Source organism: Astatotilapia calliptera, chromosome 9, assembly GCF_964374335.1.
Source record: "Astatotilapia calliptera chromosome 9, fAstCal68.1, whole genome shotgun sequence".
Taxonomy (NCBI): domain Eukaryota; kingdom Metazoa; phylum Chordata; class Actinopteri; order Cichliformes; family Cichlidae; genus Astatotilapia; species Astatotilapia calliptera.
In genome coordinates, this window is record NC_137430.1 from 30,948,739 (window position 1) to 30,965,693 (window position 16,955).

The window sequence follows — 16,955 nt, forward strand, 5'->3', positions numbered from 1 at the left end:
GCGCCTGTTAGTTTGTTGCAGAGCTGGAATGTAAATGTGCCTTTGAAGCCGCTGGGTCAGCTCCTGTTGGTTCAATGTGCTGCAGGATAATAATAGTGCACGTTTGAGGAACGTTTTTACTTTATTTAACACAATTCAGGGGGCTACATGCTGGACTTAGAGGGCAAAGTATGGCTCTGATGCCGATTCCACTGTGTGTTCTGTCGATACCGTGGATGTCCGGATCGTTCTGCCCACCTCACAGCTCAAAGACTTTGGAGAGCTTCAGATGGAGTGGACTGAGGACGACATCGCCACCATGCACAGCTGTCGCAGTCCTGATGTCAAACCGCTCATGAGCCAAGACCTCAACTATTGCTCGGAGGTCCAAAGTCCTGTCTTCAGATGAAAGTGAATTTTGCGTATCATTAGTAAGACGAAGCTCCGAGTGCAGGGATGTCAAACTTCTAACACTGTGAGGCCAACCTGTGAAACTCTTCTTTCTGTGAGTCTTTATCTTAACATAAGATGTCCAGTCTCAGCAGCACGCATCAGTTTCTCTGCGCGGTGAACAAATCTGTCAGCACGACTCTTTGGGATTAAACTGTAAGAAATACATGTTTAAAATAGAATAAAAATCTGGTGCTCGGACTCTAAGTATAGTACTGTAGTTATAAAACAGGAAGTATTTGTTAACAAGGGTTTGTTATTATTTGTTTTAACTTATTTTAAACTGAAATTTCTTTAGTAGAAAGTGAAAAAATGGAACTTTTATGTCATTTTATTGTTTATCTGCTACTAAATTACTATGTGTAGTAAGCATGGCCATGGGGGAAGTGTTAAAATAAGCTTATATACTACATTTGAAACTCCAGAACTTTACACCATCCTTCACATTTTCCAAAGCTGTCCACTGGGCTCTACCGGGGTCTTTACCAGGCTGATTCTGGCCCCTGGGCCTTATGTTTGACACCCCTTATCTGGAGCCTGGAAGAGGAAAGGAGAAGCCAAGGTGCCTGGAGTCCAGTGTGAGGTTTCGATGGTGCTGATGGTGGCAGATCAACGGGTCCGTAGTTAAAGCAGCAGCCACCTGCAGATGTCAGAGCTGCTGCCCACAGAACAAAACGATACCAGATCAACATCTCCATCACCTCAGATTGCATTAATAACTACACCATGTTTAAATCAACCCCCCTCACTGCTCACACTGTGCTCTGAGTTTCCCTAAACCACTGCTAAGCTGAGAGTCCCTCCTCATGTTTCATGTTATTAGTCCGATTTTGGAGGATTGTTATTAAATATTCGTGTTTGAGGTATTAAATTGGCAGATGCAGTCATTTCCAGAAACTGGAGAGAGGAGGAGCAGCTCCACGGGGGGAGAAGTGAAAGTGAAAGTGCTGGACTCCATTTTGGAGCCGACAGAGGAGCAGAAGGAGCGAAGCAGGGTGATCTCAGCATAATGATCGTTATTCTGCTGTCAGGGTGTCTCCGTGGGTGAAGCAGGGAAGCAAAGACGGAGCTTTTCATCAGGCGGAGGATTCAAAAAGCTGTTTCACTCCCGAACCTGACACGTGTCCGTCTTTCACTCTCAGACTGAGGGAACATGAGTGATTTGGCGGAAGAAGAGGACCGAAGCTGCCGGCCTCTGAAGAGAAACCACCCCAGACCCGGAGCCTGGGATCTAAAGTAAGACCCGGTTTTCGCCCAATGCTCATGCTGCTGCACCCGGGAGGGGCATTGACGTCGACTTCAACAGCAGGAAATTAACTTTGCACAAAATTATTTTCTGCCTCTTTTTTGCCATATTTTTCAATTAACCTAAATTTGACAGCATATTAAAACTGGAAATTCTGTGTTAAGTGTGCCACCCCAATATTTTTAGTTGCCCCCATATGGCCACAAGTATGAAAAACATTCTGGTTGCATCCCTTTAACTCAGGTCCAAGTAGCGTGACGAGGAGACGTGGAAATCACTTTAGGTTGTAGACAGATTAAAATTAAATTCTTTGACTGACACTCGAGGCCCTCCATAGATCACCGACTGTTCACAACAAATTATATAAAACACATCAGATGTTTAAACTGAAGAAAGCTACAATCTGTAAAAAAAAAAAAAGAGCTAATTCTTCATTTGACAGCAGCAACGTGACTCTAAAGTTGCCACAGGGCCATGTTTATCCTTCTACTGTGTTCTACTATGAATTTAAAAAGAAAATGAGAGAGATTTGTAAGTCATTCCACTTTTTTAAATGTACATTTTACAATTTGTGATTTATTCTACATTCGTGCACAGACAGAGAGCGGCGTCTCCAGGATCCGATTATTTCTCCATGAAGAGTGACTCCTCCAGGAAAGACCCTCTAAACTTCAGTAATAAACCCGGACCCTCACACACAGAGTAAGAGACCACTTCTTCTGAGAACAGACCTGATGGTCAGCTTTCAGAGCGAAGAATGTTTTTTAAAGCAGAACTATTAGTTCACATATATCTCTCTATTCCAGGAAACTTTTTATTGATTATATTAGATATATATTTATATTATATTTGAGTTATATCTGTCTGATAGATTACATTTGTTCATGTAAATGAGGAGTTTTCCTCACACACACACTGGAGGTTTTCTGGGATCTGTATTAGACCTGATACTTTACACCTTATAAACCCTTAAAAAACTGCATATGCTGCAGAACTGAAGAAGCCTCTTGGATCAGAGGTGAAACATCTCCATAAAAAAACGTAAAGAAGTCCTGTTGCCTTCTCTTCAAGCTCCTAAACTACCATGACCTGGATGACTGAGAAACTACACATACGTTCAATCAGATACTCACTCGAAATAAAAACTTTCTTTCTCCTGTTTTTCTGTTCACGTGGCTGCAGACACATCTGGTCAGCGCCCAAACTGAGATAAAATTCAAAATGAGGAGTTATTTACTGGTTTGAGGATGTTGTCCTTGTACTGTAGTGTAAAGGGGATTGAGCTGATTTATATTTGACACAGTTTTAGAGCTGTTGGTGTGAGCTATAGACCCACCTCACACCTTTTTTTTGCCTAAGGTCTTTGAAAAAGTTGTTTTTAAGCAGCCTGCTGAGCATCTGTCAACAAACAATCTGTTTGAGCCATTTCAGTCTGTTTTTAGACCAAATCACTCCACAGAAACGGCCTTAATCAAAGTGGTAAACGATTTGTTGGTGAATGCAGACAATGATCACACTTTACTTTTATTACTTTAATGATCTAAGGCTGCCTTTGACACTATGGATCCCTGTATTTTATTGCATAGGCTAGAACATTTTATTGGAGTTACAGAAATATTTTTGTTATCGTGGCTGAGATCCTACCTGTCTTAAAAATGATCTCTCTGTGACCTGTGCAGTCAGGCATGTTTATGTCCGACAATATTTTCACGGACCGGCCTTTAAGGTGTCACGGATAAATACAACAAAATGAAACCAGTACTGGTACCAAAAAAAACGAAGATTTTTTCATAAGACACAGGAAAAGACCCAGGGAAACCAAGTAACCCATAAAAATGATAACAAATGGCGATAAAAACACTGAAAACCATAAATTTCACACCCGAGCCTCAACTCTCGCAGCCCGAGACCAAATGACTCACGGACTGGTACCGGTCCCTGGCCCGGGGGTTGGGGACCGCTGCTTTAGTCCTTTTAATCTGATTCTGACACAATAAGAGCAATTTGTGATTTATTCTACATTCGTGCACAGACAGAGAGCGGCGTCTCCAGGATCCGACTGGTTGTCCATGATGAGTGACATTTCCATAGAAGCCCCTCCAGACTTAAGGAATCAACCCAGACCCTCACACACAGAGTAAGACTCAGTTTGTGCTGTAAACAGAGGTGAAGGTGACTCATGCTGAAGCAGGAAGAAAACTTAGAATGCATTCCTATGAACACAGCAAAGCTTCAGTGATGACGTTTAATGGACTGAAAAGAGAAACTTGTTTAACGAGCATCAACATAAACTCATGAATAAAGGAGTTCTTGCAGTTCTGTGTGCATCTAATATAAAAACAGGAAGGTTCCAGTTTATTATCTTTGTGTTTCCAGAGGTGGGCAGCACAGACACAGAGTGGCATCTTCAGTATCCGACTGGCTGTCTATGAAGAGTGACATATCCAGAGATGCCCCTCCAGACTTAAGGAATCAACCCGGACCCTCACACACAAAGTAAGAGACCGCTTCTTCTGAGAACAGACCTGATGGTTAACTTTCAGACCGAAGAACAACGCTTTCTTAAGCAGAACTATTAGATCACATATATCGCTCTATTCTAGGAAACTACTTATTGATTTAAAAACTGGGTTTATAAGGTATAACACAGTCGTGTATTCCAGCCCTAACCATGACCTTAATCGTGTTAGGTAGTATTTTCCAAAGCGATTTAGGTAGAATAAACGTACATGTGTGGATTCATTCTAAATGGTTATATTGTTTCCACATTTTTCTGAACTTGTAACATAGGGACATGTTGGGTGGCCAAAGTGTAATATACAGACGATTTGTCAGCTAGCGTAAAATGTTATGCTTTGGGAGTGAGAACATGTTGCTAAACTACCATGACCTGGATGACTGAGAAACTACACATACGTTTAATCAGATACTCACTCGAAATAAAAACTTTCTTTCTCCTGTTTTTCTGTTCACGTGGCTGCAGACACATCTGGTCAGCGCCCAAACTGAGATAAAATTCAAAATGAGGAGTTATTTACCAGTTTGAGGATGTTGTCTTTGTACTGTGATGTAAAGAGGATTGAGCTGATCTCCATTTTACACAGTTTTACAGCAGTTTAGGTAAAAGTGTTTTGACTTCCACAGTTTAAAATGCTAATCTACAATTAACACTGGAAAAAAGAAAACAGAGGTGTGTATCCCAAGTTATCTGTTGATATATTTTAACTCCATTCTTTATAAAGCACAGCACTACATATGCAGCTGTGAGGTTTTAGTATCATGATGCATGGGAACATTCAGGTTTTACTAAAGAAATCCTGAACTTTAGTCCACTTAATCTGATTCTGACACAATAAGAGCAATTTGTGATTTATTCTACATTCGTGCACAGACAGAGAGTGGCGTCTCCAGGATCCGACTGTTTGTCCATGATGAGTGACATTTCCATAGAAGCCCCTCCAGACTTAAGGAATCAACCTGGACCCTCACACACAGAGTAAGACTCAGTTTGTGCTGTAAACAGAGGTGAAGGTGACTCATGTTGAAGCAGGAAGAAAACTAAGAATGCATTCCTATGAACACAGCAAAGCTTCAGTGATGAACTTGTTTAACGAGCATCAACATAAACTCATGAATAAAGGAGTTCTTGCAGTTCTGTGTGCATCTAATATAAAAAACAGGAAGGTTCCAGTTTATTATCTTTGTGTTTCCAGAGGTGGGCAGCACAGACACAGAGCAGAGTCTCCAGGATCCGACTGTTTGTCTATGAAGAGTGACTCCTCCAGGAAAGACCCTCTAAACTTCAGCAATCAACCCGGACCCTCACACACAGAGTAAGAGACCACTTCTTCTGAGAACAGACCTGATGGTCAGCTTTCAGAGCGAAGAATGTTTTTTAAAGCAGAACTATTAGTTCACATATATCTCTCTATTCCAGGAAACTTTTTATTGATTATATTAGATATATATTTATATTATATTTGAGTTATATCTGTCTGATAGATTACATTTGTTCATGTAAATGAGGAGTTTTCCTCACACACACACTGGAGGTTTTCTGGGATCTGTATTAGACCTGATACTTTACACCTTATAAACCCTTAAAAAACTGCATATGCTGCAGAACTGAAGAAGCCTCTTGGATCAGAGGTGAAACATCTCCATAAAAAAACGTAAAGAAGTCCTGTTGCCTTCTCTTCAAGCTCCTAAACTACTATGACCTGGATGACTGAGAAACTACACATACGTTCAATCAGATACTCACTCGAAATAAAAACTTTCTTTCTCCTGTTTTTCTGTTCACGTGGCTGCAGACACATCTGGTCAGCGCCCAAACTGAGATAAAATTCAAAATGAGGAGTTATTTACTGGTTTGAGGATGTTGTCCTTGTACTGTAGTGTAAAGGGGATTGAGCTGATTTATATTTGACACAGTTTTAGAGCTGTTGGTGCGAGCTATAGACCCACCTCACACCTTTTTTTTGCCTAAGGTCTTTGAAAAAGTTGTTTTTAAGCAGCCTGCTGAGCATCTGTCAACAAACAATCTGTTTGAGCCATTTCAGTCTGTTTTTAGACCAAATCACTCCACAGAAACGGCCTTAATCAAAGTGGTAAACGATCTGTTGGTGAATGCAGACAATGATCACACTTTACTTTTATTACTTTAATGATCTAAGGCTGCCTTTGACACTATGGATCCCTGTATTTTATTGCATAGGCTAGAACATTTTATTGGAGTTACAGAAATATTTTTGTTATCGTGGCTGAGATCCTACCTGTCTTAAAAATGATCTCTCTGTGACCTGTGCAGTCAGGCATGTTTATGTCCGACAATATTTTCACGGACCGGCCTTTAAGGTGTCACGGATAAATACAACAAAATGAAACCAGTACTGGTACCAAAAAAAACGAAGATTTTTTCATAAGACACAGGAAAAGACCCAGGGAAACCAAGTAACCCATAAAAATGATAACAAATGGCGATAAAAACACTGAAAACCATAAATTTCACACCCGAGCCTCAACTCTCGCAGCCCGAGACCAAATGACTCACGGACTGGTACCGGTCCCTGGCCCGGGGGTTGGGGACCGCTGCTTTAGTCTTTTTAATCTGATTCTGACACAATAAGAGCAATTTGTGATTTATTCTACATTCGTGCACAGACAGAGAGTGGCGTCTCCAGGATCCGACTGTTTGTCCATGATGAGTGACATTTCCATAGAAGCCCCTCCAGACTTAAGGAATCAACCTGGACCCTCACACACAGAGTAAGACTCAGTTTGTGCTGTAAACAGAGGTGAAGGTGACTCATGCTGAAGCAGGAAGAAAACTTAGAATGCATTCCTATGAACACAGCAAAGCTTCAGTGATGAACTTGTTTAACGAGCATCAACATAAACTCATGAATAAAGGAGTTCTTGCAGTTCTGTGTGCATCTAATATAAAAACAGGAAGGTTCCAGTTTATTATCTTTGTGTTTCCAGAGGTGGGCAGCACAGACACAGAGTGGCATCTTCAGTATCCGACTGGCTGTCTATGAAGAGTGACATATCCAGAGATGCCCCTCCAGACTTAAGGAATCAACCCGGACCCTCACACACAAAGTAAGAGACCGCTTCTTCTGAGAACAGACCTGATGGTTAACTTTCAGACCGAAGAACAACGCTTTCTTAAGCAGAACTATTAGATCACATATATCGCTCTATTCTAGGAAACTACTTATTGATTTAAAAACTGGGTTTATAAGGTATAACACAGTCGTGTATTCCAGCCCTAACCATGACCTTAATCGTGTTAGGTAGTATTTTCCAAAGCGATTTAGGTAGAATAAACGTACATGTGTGGATTCATTCTAAATGGTTATATTGTTTCCACATTTTTCTGAACTTGTAACATAGGGACATGTTGGGTGGCCAAAGTGTAATATACAGACGATTTGTCAGCTAGCGTAAAATGTTATGCTTTGGGAGTGAGAACATGTTGCTAAACTACCATGACCTGGATGACTGAGAAACTACACATACGTTTAATCAGATACTCACTCGAAATAAAAACTTTCTTTCTCCTGTTTTTCTGTTCACGTGGCTGCAGACACATCTGGTCAGCGCCCAAACTGAGATAAAATTCAAAATGAGGAGTTATTTACCAGTTTGAGGATGTTGTCTTTGTACTGTGATGTAAAGAGGATTGAGCTGATCTCCATTTTACACAGTTTTACAGCAGTTTAGGTAAAAGTGTTTTGACTTCCACAGTTTAAAATGCTAATCTACAATTAACACTGGAAAAAAGAAAACAGAGGTGTGTATCCCAAGTTATCTGTTGATATATTTTAACTCCATTCTTTATAAAGCACAGCACTACATATGCAGCTGTGAGGTTTTAGTATCATGATGCATGGGAACATTCAGGTTTTACTAAAGAAATCCTGAACTTTAGTCCACTTAATCTGATTCTGACACAATAAGAGCAATTTGTGATTTATTCTACATTCGTGCACAGACAGAGAGCGGCGTCTCCAGGATCCGACTGGTTGTCCATGATGAGTGACATTTCCATAGAAGCCCCTCCAGACTTAAGGAATCAACCTGGACCCTCACACACAGAGTAAGACTCAGTTTGTGCTGTAAACAGAAGTGAAGGTGACTCATGTTGAAGCAGGAAGAAAACTAAGAATGCATTCCTATGAACACAGCAAAGCTTCAGTGATGAACTTGTTTAACGAGCATCAACATAAACTCATGAATAAAGGAGTTCTTGCAGTTCTTTGTGCATCTAATATAAAAAACAGGAAGGTTCCAGTTTATTATCTTTGTGTTTCCAGAGGTGGGCAGCACAGACACAGAGTGGCATCTTCAGTATCCGACTGGCTGTCTATGAAGAGTGACATATCCAGAGATGCCCCTCCAGACTTAAGGAATCAACCCGGACCCTCACACACAGAGTAAGAGACCGCTTCTTCTCTAAATAGTTGTTAATGTTAATTACAACACAGAGCTGTTGACATTTATTTGTCCATTGTCCAATCGTATTAGCAAACTGTCTAAGCTTTTACTTTTATAGAGATGTTCACATTTGATTATTCAATGAAGGGCATTTGTTTGGAAGCCCCTGGATGATACGTACCCTCCTAATCGCTATGGAAGCAGTAAGGGTGCACTTAGATTTTCAAAGGTCCTGTGAAAACATTATTTTCATTGTTATCGTATACACAAAGCAGGATGCAATTCACTTATGTCTCCAAGACATAAAGGCCTGAATGTAACTTTTCTCCTGATACATTCTGACTTTTTAGTTTGGTCTACTAGTCTTTTGCTAAAGCTTAGTCGTCCTGTCGGTATACAAACTGTAGTTTGGCCTTTTTAAAAACTTATTGTCTCAGCTGCAGCATATATTGTCCTAAAAGCTACTATCCAGCATTAATGGTGCTTTAACAGATGTGGAAGTTACCCATGCACAGATGCACTATTGCAGCTGTGCTCCGGTGCACTGATAAAAAGCCAGAGGGTTCCTCTGCTCTGTAGCAGGGACCATAGCGTCAGTGATTGGTCAGACTGTACAATAGTTTTTGATTTTCTTTCAATAATCCTGCCAAATCAAAACCAATAACATAAAGCTGTCGGTGAGGGTATTAGCATTAGGGCACATGGATGACTTTACTAATCATTACCTCATTTACATGTGTGATTCTGTTAAAGCAGAAATAAAACAGAGGTGTTGTATTTAAATATGATTCAATAATGATATTTTTCTGTAAGCCAGCATGTTATTAAACTTTGATATTTATGACACTTCTGCAGACAGTGCTTCACTTCATGCAGGGACTGGTCTGCTTCATCAAAGCTGCCCTCCTGGCACCACTCAGGAACCACAGCTGGAGTCCAGACAGCCAGTCCGAGCAGCTTGATACCAAGTAAGACTGAACATCTATTTGCTGGTAGATTCATTTCTGAAAACTGGAGTTTATCTTCTTGTTCAGACATTTAAGAGTTTTCTTATATTGTGTTTTCCTTCTTTTCAGTTGATGGTGGTTTGCAGGAGGTTTTAGATCATCATAAGCTCATACTGAAGAGGAAATGTGAACGTGTGACTGAAGGAACTCATGAAACCGAAGGAACCCTCCTCAACAGGATCTACACTGAGCTCTACATCACGGAGGGGCAGCCTGAAGATGTGAACACGCAGCATGAGGTGAGGCAGCTTGAGACACCTTCCAAGAACACCCACCAGGACACTCCAATCAAGTGCCATGAGATCTTTAAAGCCTTACCTGACCAACAAACAGATATCCGAGTCGTTCTGACAAATGGCATCGCTGGAGTTGGGAAGACCTTCTCGGTTCAGAAGTTCACTCTGGACTGGGCAGAGGGCTTGGAAAACCAAGACATTAATGTGGTGGTTCTGCTCTCATTCAGAGAGCTGAACCTGATACGAGATGAGCAGTACAGTCTTCTGGAGCTGCTCCACGTTTTCCATCCAACATTAAAGAAGGTCACAGCGGAGAACCTGGATCTCTGTAAACTTTTGCTCATCTTTGATGGCCTGGATGAAAGCAGACTTTCACTGGATTTCACCATAACAAAGATCATATCAGACGTCACACAGAAGTCATCAGTCTGTGAGCTGCTGACAAACCTCATCGAGGGGAGTCTGCTTCGCTCGGCTCTCATCTGGATAACTTCCAGACCTGCAGCAGCCAATCTGATCCCTTCTAGATATGTCGACAGGGTCACAGAAGTACGTGGATTCACGGATGAGCAGAAGGAGGAGTACTTCAGGAAGAGACTGAGTGATGAAGAACGGTCCAGTAGAGTCATCTCCCACATCAAGTCATCTAGGAGCCTCCACATCATGTGTAGAATCCCAGTCTTCTGCTGGATCACCGCTACAGTCCTTGAAGACATGTTGACTACAGAGCAGAGGGAAGAGCTGCCCAAGACCCTGACGGATATGTACTCACACTTCCTTCTTGTTCAGATGAAGAGAAAGAAGCACAAATATCATGAGGGACAAGAGATGGCAGAGGAGGTAGCAGAGGCTGATCGGGAGGTTCTTCTGAAGCTGGGAAGGCTGGCATACAAACATTTGGAGAACGGAAGCATCATGTTCTACCAAGAAGACCTGGAGAAGTGTGGTCTGGATCCCGATGAGGCCTTGGTGTATTCAGGGGTTTGTACAGAAATCTTCAAAAGAGAGTGTGTGATCTTCGAGAAACCAGTCTACTGCTTTGTTCATCTGAGCATCCAGGAGTTTCTGGCTGGCGTCTACATGTTTCACTGTTACACTAACAAGGACATAGAGGTGTTGAAGCAATTCCCGGGGACAAAGTGGGACAACACAAACAGTGACACATCTCTGGATGTCTTTCTGAGCAGAGTCATGGACAAGTCCCTCAAAAGTAAAAATGGCCACTTGGATCTGTTTGTTCGTTTCCTTCATGGCCTCACTCTGGAATCCAACCAGAAAATCTTAGGAAGTCTGCTGGGCAAGGCAGAGATCACTCCAGAAATCATCCAGAGAACCGTTAACAGCCTCAAGGAGAAGAAAACAAAAATCGCCCCCGACAGAAGCATCAACATCTTCCACTGCCTGATAGAGATGAATGACCTCTCGGTATCTCAGGAGATCCAAGAGTTCCTGAGGTCAGAAAACAGATCAGAGAAGGAGCTCTCTGAGATCCACTGCTCAGCTCTGGCCTACATGCTGCAGATGTCAGAGGAGGTTCTGGAGGAGCTTGACTTGAAGAGGTACAAGACATCACTGGAGGGACGACTGAGATTGATCCCAGCTGTGAGAAACTGCAGAAAGGCTCGGTAAGTCCAGGTGGAAATTTCTTTTGGAGTCAAACGTAGTATTTGACTCTACCAGTGTATCATTTGGTACTGATATGAAACTAACGGCAGTATGTTCAGTAAGTTCAACTCCATAAAAAGTAGACAAAAGCTGTGTCCAAATTCATGGGCTGCATCCTCCTGAGGACCCGGCCTTTGCAGTCTACGTGGGCCGGGTCCTTCGAAGGCTGGGTAGGCCAGAAGTGAGCGAACTTTAATCTCAGCCAAACCAATTAACTCACGAACAAATAAAACACTGAAAAAAGCCAAACAATAACATTTTTAAATTATCTAAGTGACTTATGTTTAACCTGAGTAGCGAAAGACCACGCTGGGTTTGAAAACGAGTTTGCTGTTCTCGCCAGCTCTAGTGAGCCTTGAACCCCGGCTAGCTATCGAGCTGGTGGGTAACAGATGTCTCTGAAAACGTCGCACTTTTACAAATATGTGATATCTTAAAAAACTGAGCAGATATTTGAAGTTTACACAGCTACATTCTCATCTGAAAATATCTTAAAAGTTTATTTTGTGACCCAGAAAGACTAATAATAAAACTTAGTAACGGCCACCATTGTTGGAAATTGGGATTGGCTGGGCTGCACTATGAATTCTGGGATATGGTGGGCCACAAAGGATACACCCAACCCATCCTTCAAATCTGGGGAAAAGGAGGACGGATTTGTCGGCCTCATTTGTCGGAGTCTACGACTTTAGGCAGCCTTCGTCACATCGCTGTGACGCAATCAGCCAACAAATGCGGCCTCAGGAGGATGAAGCCCAAAGTCACATTAAATGCAGTGGACAATAACATTTTCCTGAAAAAGATGGCCTCTCGATATCTTTGGGGAATCTGATGTGTAGCAGACTGCGGACTGTATGGGGTCTATAAATGTATTGTAACACATTTTGTTGTATGTGTATTGATGTGTGTGACAGACTCCCTGGCTGTGAGCTCTCAGATACTCACTGTGAAGTCGTGGCCTCAGCCCTGAAGTCCAGACCCTCCCACCTGGTACATCTGGACCTGAGTGGAAACTACCTGAAGGACTCAGGAATGAAGCTGCTGACTGGTGGACTCAAAAGTCACAACTGTAAACTAGAGAGTCTGAAGTCAGTTCATACTTTAAATTAAAAAAAAAAAATAATTCTTCCCTTAAGTGTTCAGTGATCAGATTTTCACAAACATATAATTTAATATCTAATATCGCAATATGTTTATGACTAACACTAATGACTATAGATGCTTATTTGAATCTACAAAGAGTCTGAACTCGTCTTTTCCTGCTGAAGATCGAGCCAAATCCAAGCTCATCAATAACATAGTTTGACTCTCAGGCCTGTTTAATAAAAGGTTTGAGATTGTGAACACTAAATGTTCTCAACTAGGAGTTTAAACTGTTTTGTTCTGTGTCCAGTTTGAGTTCATGCAGGTTGTCAGAGACCAGCTGTGATTCTCTGGTCCGTGCGCTCATGTCCAACCCCTCCCATCTGAGAGAGCTTGACCTGAGTGACAATATGCTGCAAGATTCAGGAGTGGAGCTGCTTTGTGTTTTTCTGGAGAGTCCAGATTGTCGACTGGAGGCTCTGGGGTTAGAGTGTTATTCTATTCTGGTTTCCTGCTTTTCAGTTGATGGTGGTTTGCAGGATTAGGAAATGTTAACACACTTAAAACCTAAAATAGGATTTGATTGTAAAAATGTTATTTAAGTGATCTTTATTTTTCATTTAGGTTGAGGATCTGCAGATTGTCATCCTACAGTTGTAGTTTACTGGTCTCTGCTCTCAAGTCCAACCCCTCCCATCTGAGGGAGCTGAACCTATCTAGAAACAACAAGCTGAAGGATGAGGGTGTGCACTACCTGTGTGATTTTCTGGGCAGTCCAGACTGTAGGCTGGAGATTCTAAAGTCAGTCATCATTTTTCTTTTCCACTTCCTCAGTTTGAATCACTGCATCTATTTGCCTTTATTATTTTGTTTTTGCGTTGCAGTTTTCTGAACTTCTCTATGTTAAATTTTCTTCTTCTCTGAACACATTATTATCAAACACCTAACTTTGTGAAGTGGGAGTTTGTTTTTCTAAACCTGTTTTATTTTTTATTCAGACTGTGGGAATGCAAATTGACGAGGTACAGCTGCCATCCTCTGGTCTTAGCGTTGAAGTCGAACCCCTCCCATTTGAGAGAGCTGGACATGAGCAACAACAAATTGAAGAATTATGACGTGACAGAACTGATTATTCTTCAGAAGAATCCAGACTACAGACTGGAGACGTTCAGGTCAGTAGGAGGTTGTTATTAATCTGCTTCAGCCTCACCAATCAGCCTGTCATAGAAGTCCCCTCCTCATGATCTCCCCTTTATAGATTCTATGGTCTTCAGGGCACTTTTCTAAATATTCAACATTAAATTTATTGGACTTGAGTGAAATCTGCTGAGAAAAAAAAAAGACTTGAATCCATTGAATTCAAATTTATTTATGTCGCATCAAATCATAACATCAGTCGCCTCAAGGCATTTTATGTTGTTAGGTAGCAACCCCTCTGTAATACAAGCATGCAAGTCTTTGAACTCAGCATGCTTAAGGAAACATGAGCGCTGAGGAAGCTGCTATGCTGCTCATGTGCTGCATCAGTGACTGACAGCTGACTGCGTGAGTCTCTGTAAACACTAACTTATCACCTCAATTGTTTCTCTTTTCAGGTGGGAGTCACCGATGCGTAAGTGAACGTATGTCCTCGTGTGCAGAGACGCTCTGATTGTGGCCATATTGTTGGGACGTAGACATTCATCCAGCAGCGACTGACAGAAGAGTGAGAGGAAGTGTAGATGATTGTCAGCGCTGCAGAGTGGACTGCACCGTTTTCAGAAACCAAACCTTCTACACAGGCTGCGATACACTGGGATCCTTTCTAAAGCTCCTCCGTTAACCCTCTTTGGAAATCCAGTCTGGGATCAAATCCACCGTTTGTACATTTCTTCAAAAGAATATTCAAATCAATTTTATTTATATAACACCAAATCGCAACAACAGTTGCCTCATGGTGTTTTATATTGTAAGGTAAAGACCCTACAATAATACAAAGAGAACAGAGAAAAACCCCAACGATCAGATGACCCCCTATGAGCAAGCGCTTTGGTGACAGTGGGAAGAAAAACTTACTTTTAACAGGAAGAAACCTCCAGCAGAACCAGGCTCAGGGAGGGGCGGGGTCCCCGAACACTGTTTATCTTGGCCTATCTCCCACCAACATATATGACTATATTTGTCAATAAATAAAGTATTAGCTGCACAAATCCCGCCCAGTAACTCCGGTGCCTTAGTGACTCACTCTCTTCCTGATTGGTGGCATCATTCAAATCCCGCCCAGTAACAGCTGCAGGTCTCAGGACGACTGGGTGACAGTAGACAGATGATGCGATGATTAGAGATGTGATTTTATAGAACGTGTTTGTTGCTGTTGTTTGCATTTAGCTCTGTGATAATGATGGCTGATAAATGTTTACTTATTTCATGGTCTGCGGCCTTTTAAAAACAAAAATCTGATCTGAAAGAACCTTTAACTTTAAACAAATTTCCCACGCGTGGGACTAATAAAGGTTATCTTATCTTATCTTATGTCAGGTGACTTTGCTGGGATAACAAACTAAAATAAACTTAAAATACCAAATCAGCCCGTCACACATCTTGTATGTAGCGTGGTTCAAAACTGACATAACCAGGTCACCTGTCTCAGCTCTGTTAAGGTGGACTGTCCTGTGGTGCTGTGAACTCTGCAGAGCACTACAATACACAATGTTTACAAACACCAGTATCAGTTTATCAGAAACACCAGTATCTGTACTTTTAAATTTTTTGCCTTTATTGAATAGTGAAGACAGACAGAAAGCAGAGAGACACACAACAAACGGCCACAGGTCAGACTTGAACCCAGGCCACTGCATCTGTACTTTCACTTTCACTGTTTTTTTACTGTTAAAGCAAAAAATTATCTGCACTCTCCCACCAGAGTAAATTTATTTTTGCAATAAGAGTTAAATGTAAACATAATAAGAAAGAAAACAGTAGTAGTAGCAGAAATGTGCTCACAGTGCTGCAGTATTTAACAGGGCCCACCTGTTATAAATGCCAAAAGCTGGGTGTGTGGAAGCTTGTTCCTGCCACTGAAAAAACTTGTTTTCCACATCAGTAAGTCATAATTTCAGTTTATGGTTAGAGTTCAAAGTGTTTTTGTTGTCAGTTTATAATTTTCTCATTGTTTCGAGTCTGAGCCCAACCTGAACTGTAATTTCAAGTTTGATAATAACCTGAAAATTTGACTTACAGATGGAAAAAAGGGAGGAAACATGCATCGTTTTTGTTGATATTGTTGTTGTTTTGTCTTTCACTGATGTTAAATAACCGTTACCACAGTCACCTACTGACTGTTTTATTGTATTACCTCTGACAACCTGTTTTGTGTCTCTTTGTTTCTTGATGCTCGTTTGTGCCTTCAATATAAAAATGTTAAAATACACGACACAGCCCAGACTCAATAACCCTCATCCACATATACATTTTTCTAGACGATCAAATTCAGATTAATAGTGCTCCAATGGGACTACACATAGAAAACAGCAGAAAAATGTGCATGGACGTTTAAAGAACCCAACATCAGTAAAGAAAGAACATCTGGTTGCTGTAGTTGGGTTTGGCTGCAAGATAAATATGTTTTCATTAGATTTAAAGCCATTTTTGATAACATGCATTATTATTGCTGTAAAAATGTGCACAAACAGTCACGAGCAGCTGCTGGATGGAGGAAAATATTATGAACTCTACCTGATTAACATCTAACCGAAAGAAGAAAATTTTTTTCAAAAGCTGCCTACTTTGGCTTCACCTGCTGTGGGGATGCCAACAGCTCGTCTCCTGTCATCTTTCACCAACATGGTGCTACAGACTAAAGTTAGAAACACAGCTTGCATCAGAAGATGCTTGACCAGTAGCAGAGGCAGCTAGTCCTGTTTGCTGAGGTGATGGAGGAATGAGCCAGTCGAGCTCCAGGTGTCACACGAGGCCTCCGTAAACAGGCTGTTAAAAGCTGTTTTTAAAATGGGAAACAACCTTTTTTATGTGAATGCAGCCAAATGTCTACTTTATATTTATCTTTGTAGTTTTTACAGCATTTAAGTGCAAAGCATAAATGTATGTTTACACTACACCTGTCATTTGAATAAAAAATAATTTCACAGAACGTGAACCTCAGGAGCGTTTTATTGTGAAAGATGCAATATTTAGCTTATGTCAACTGAGATGAGATTTGTCGTTTGTTGGCTTTTTGTCTGCTTGTTGCTCTCAATTAATTTTTTTTATTAAAGAAATGTTTTTAAAAACTTGCAAAATAAAAAAACTGTGACACATGAAGCACCTTGTAAACCCCCTTCAGTATAAAAACTCATCCACACTCACTTT

The 16,955-nt window shown here is 41.2% G+C and overlaps 1 protein-coding gene across 3 annotated transcripts; it reads left to right on the top strand.

Moving 5' to 3' along the window:
- Positions 1-1,273: 1,273 nt before the first annotated feature.
- Positions 1,274-16,737, top strand: LOC113029447 (protein NLRC3-like). Of its 3 annotated transcripts, XM_026180304.2 has the most exons (17): positions 1,274-1,665; positions 2,273-2,377; positions 3,708-3,812; positions 4,052-4,171; positions 5,067-5,171; positions 5,389-5,508; positions 6,839-6,943; positions 7,160-7,279; positions 8,175-8,279; positions 8,497-8,616; positions 9,473-9,585; positions 9,694-11,485; positions 12,440-12,613; positions 12,919-13,092; positions 13,233-13,409; positions 13,607-13,780; positions 14,204-16,737. In XM_026180304.2, exons 1-17 carry the CDS (start codon positions 1,583-1,585, stop codon positions 14,226-14,228), a joined length of 3,717 nt encoding a protein of 1,238 aa, XP_026036089.2. In that variant the 5' UTR covers positions 1,274-1,582; the 3' UTR covers positions 14,229-16,737. The 3 variants fall into 3 exon arrangements, with proteins under 3 accessions (XP_026036089.2, XP_080162775.1, XP_080162774.1); XM_080306648.1 differs by lacking the exon at positions 2,273-2,377 and having other exon boundaries at positions 1,275-1,665; XM_080306649.1 differs by lacking the exons at positions 8,175-8,279; positions 8,497-8,616.
- Positions 16,738-16,955: the final 218 nt, after the last annotated feature.

What these genes read in the sequence shown, in the direction of transcription:
- LOC113029447 (XM_026180304.2), top strand. Translation starts at nt 1,583, where the DNA reads ATGAGTGATTTGGCGGAAGAAGAGGACCGAAGCTGCCGGCCTCTGAAG. An exon ending in CCCGGACCCTCACACACAAA is followed by an intron (nt 4,172 to 5,066) that starts GTAAGAGACCGC and finishes ATTCGTGCACAG; the next exon opens with ACAGAGAGTGGCGTCTCCAG. An exon ending in CCCGGACCCTCACACACAGA is followed by an intron (nt 8,617 to 9,472) that starts GTAAGAGACCGC and finishes ACACTTCTGCAG; the next exon opens with ACAGTGCTTCACTTCATGCA.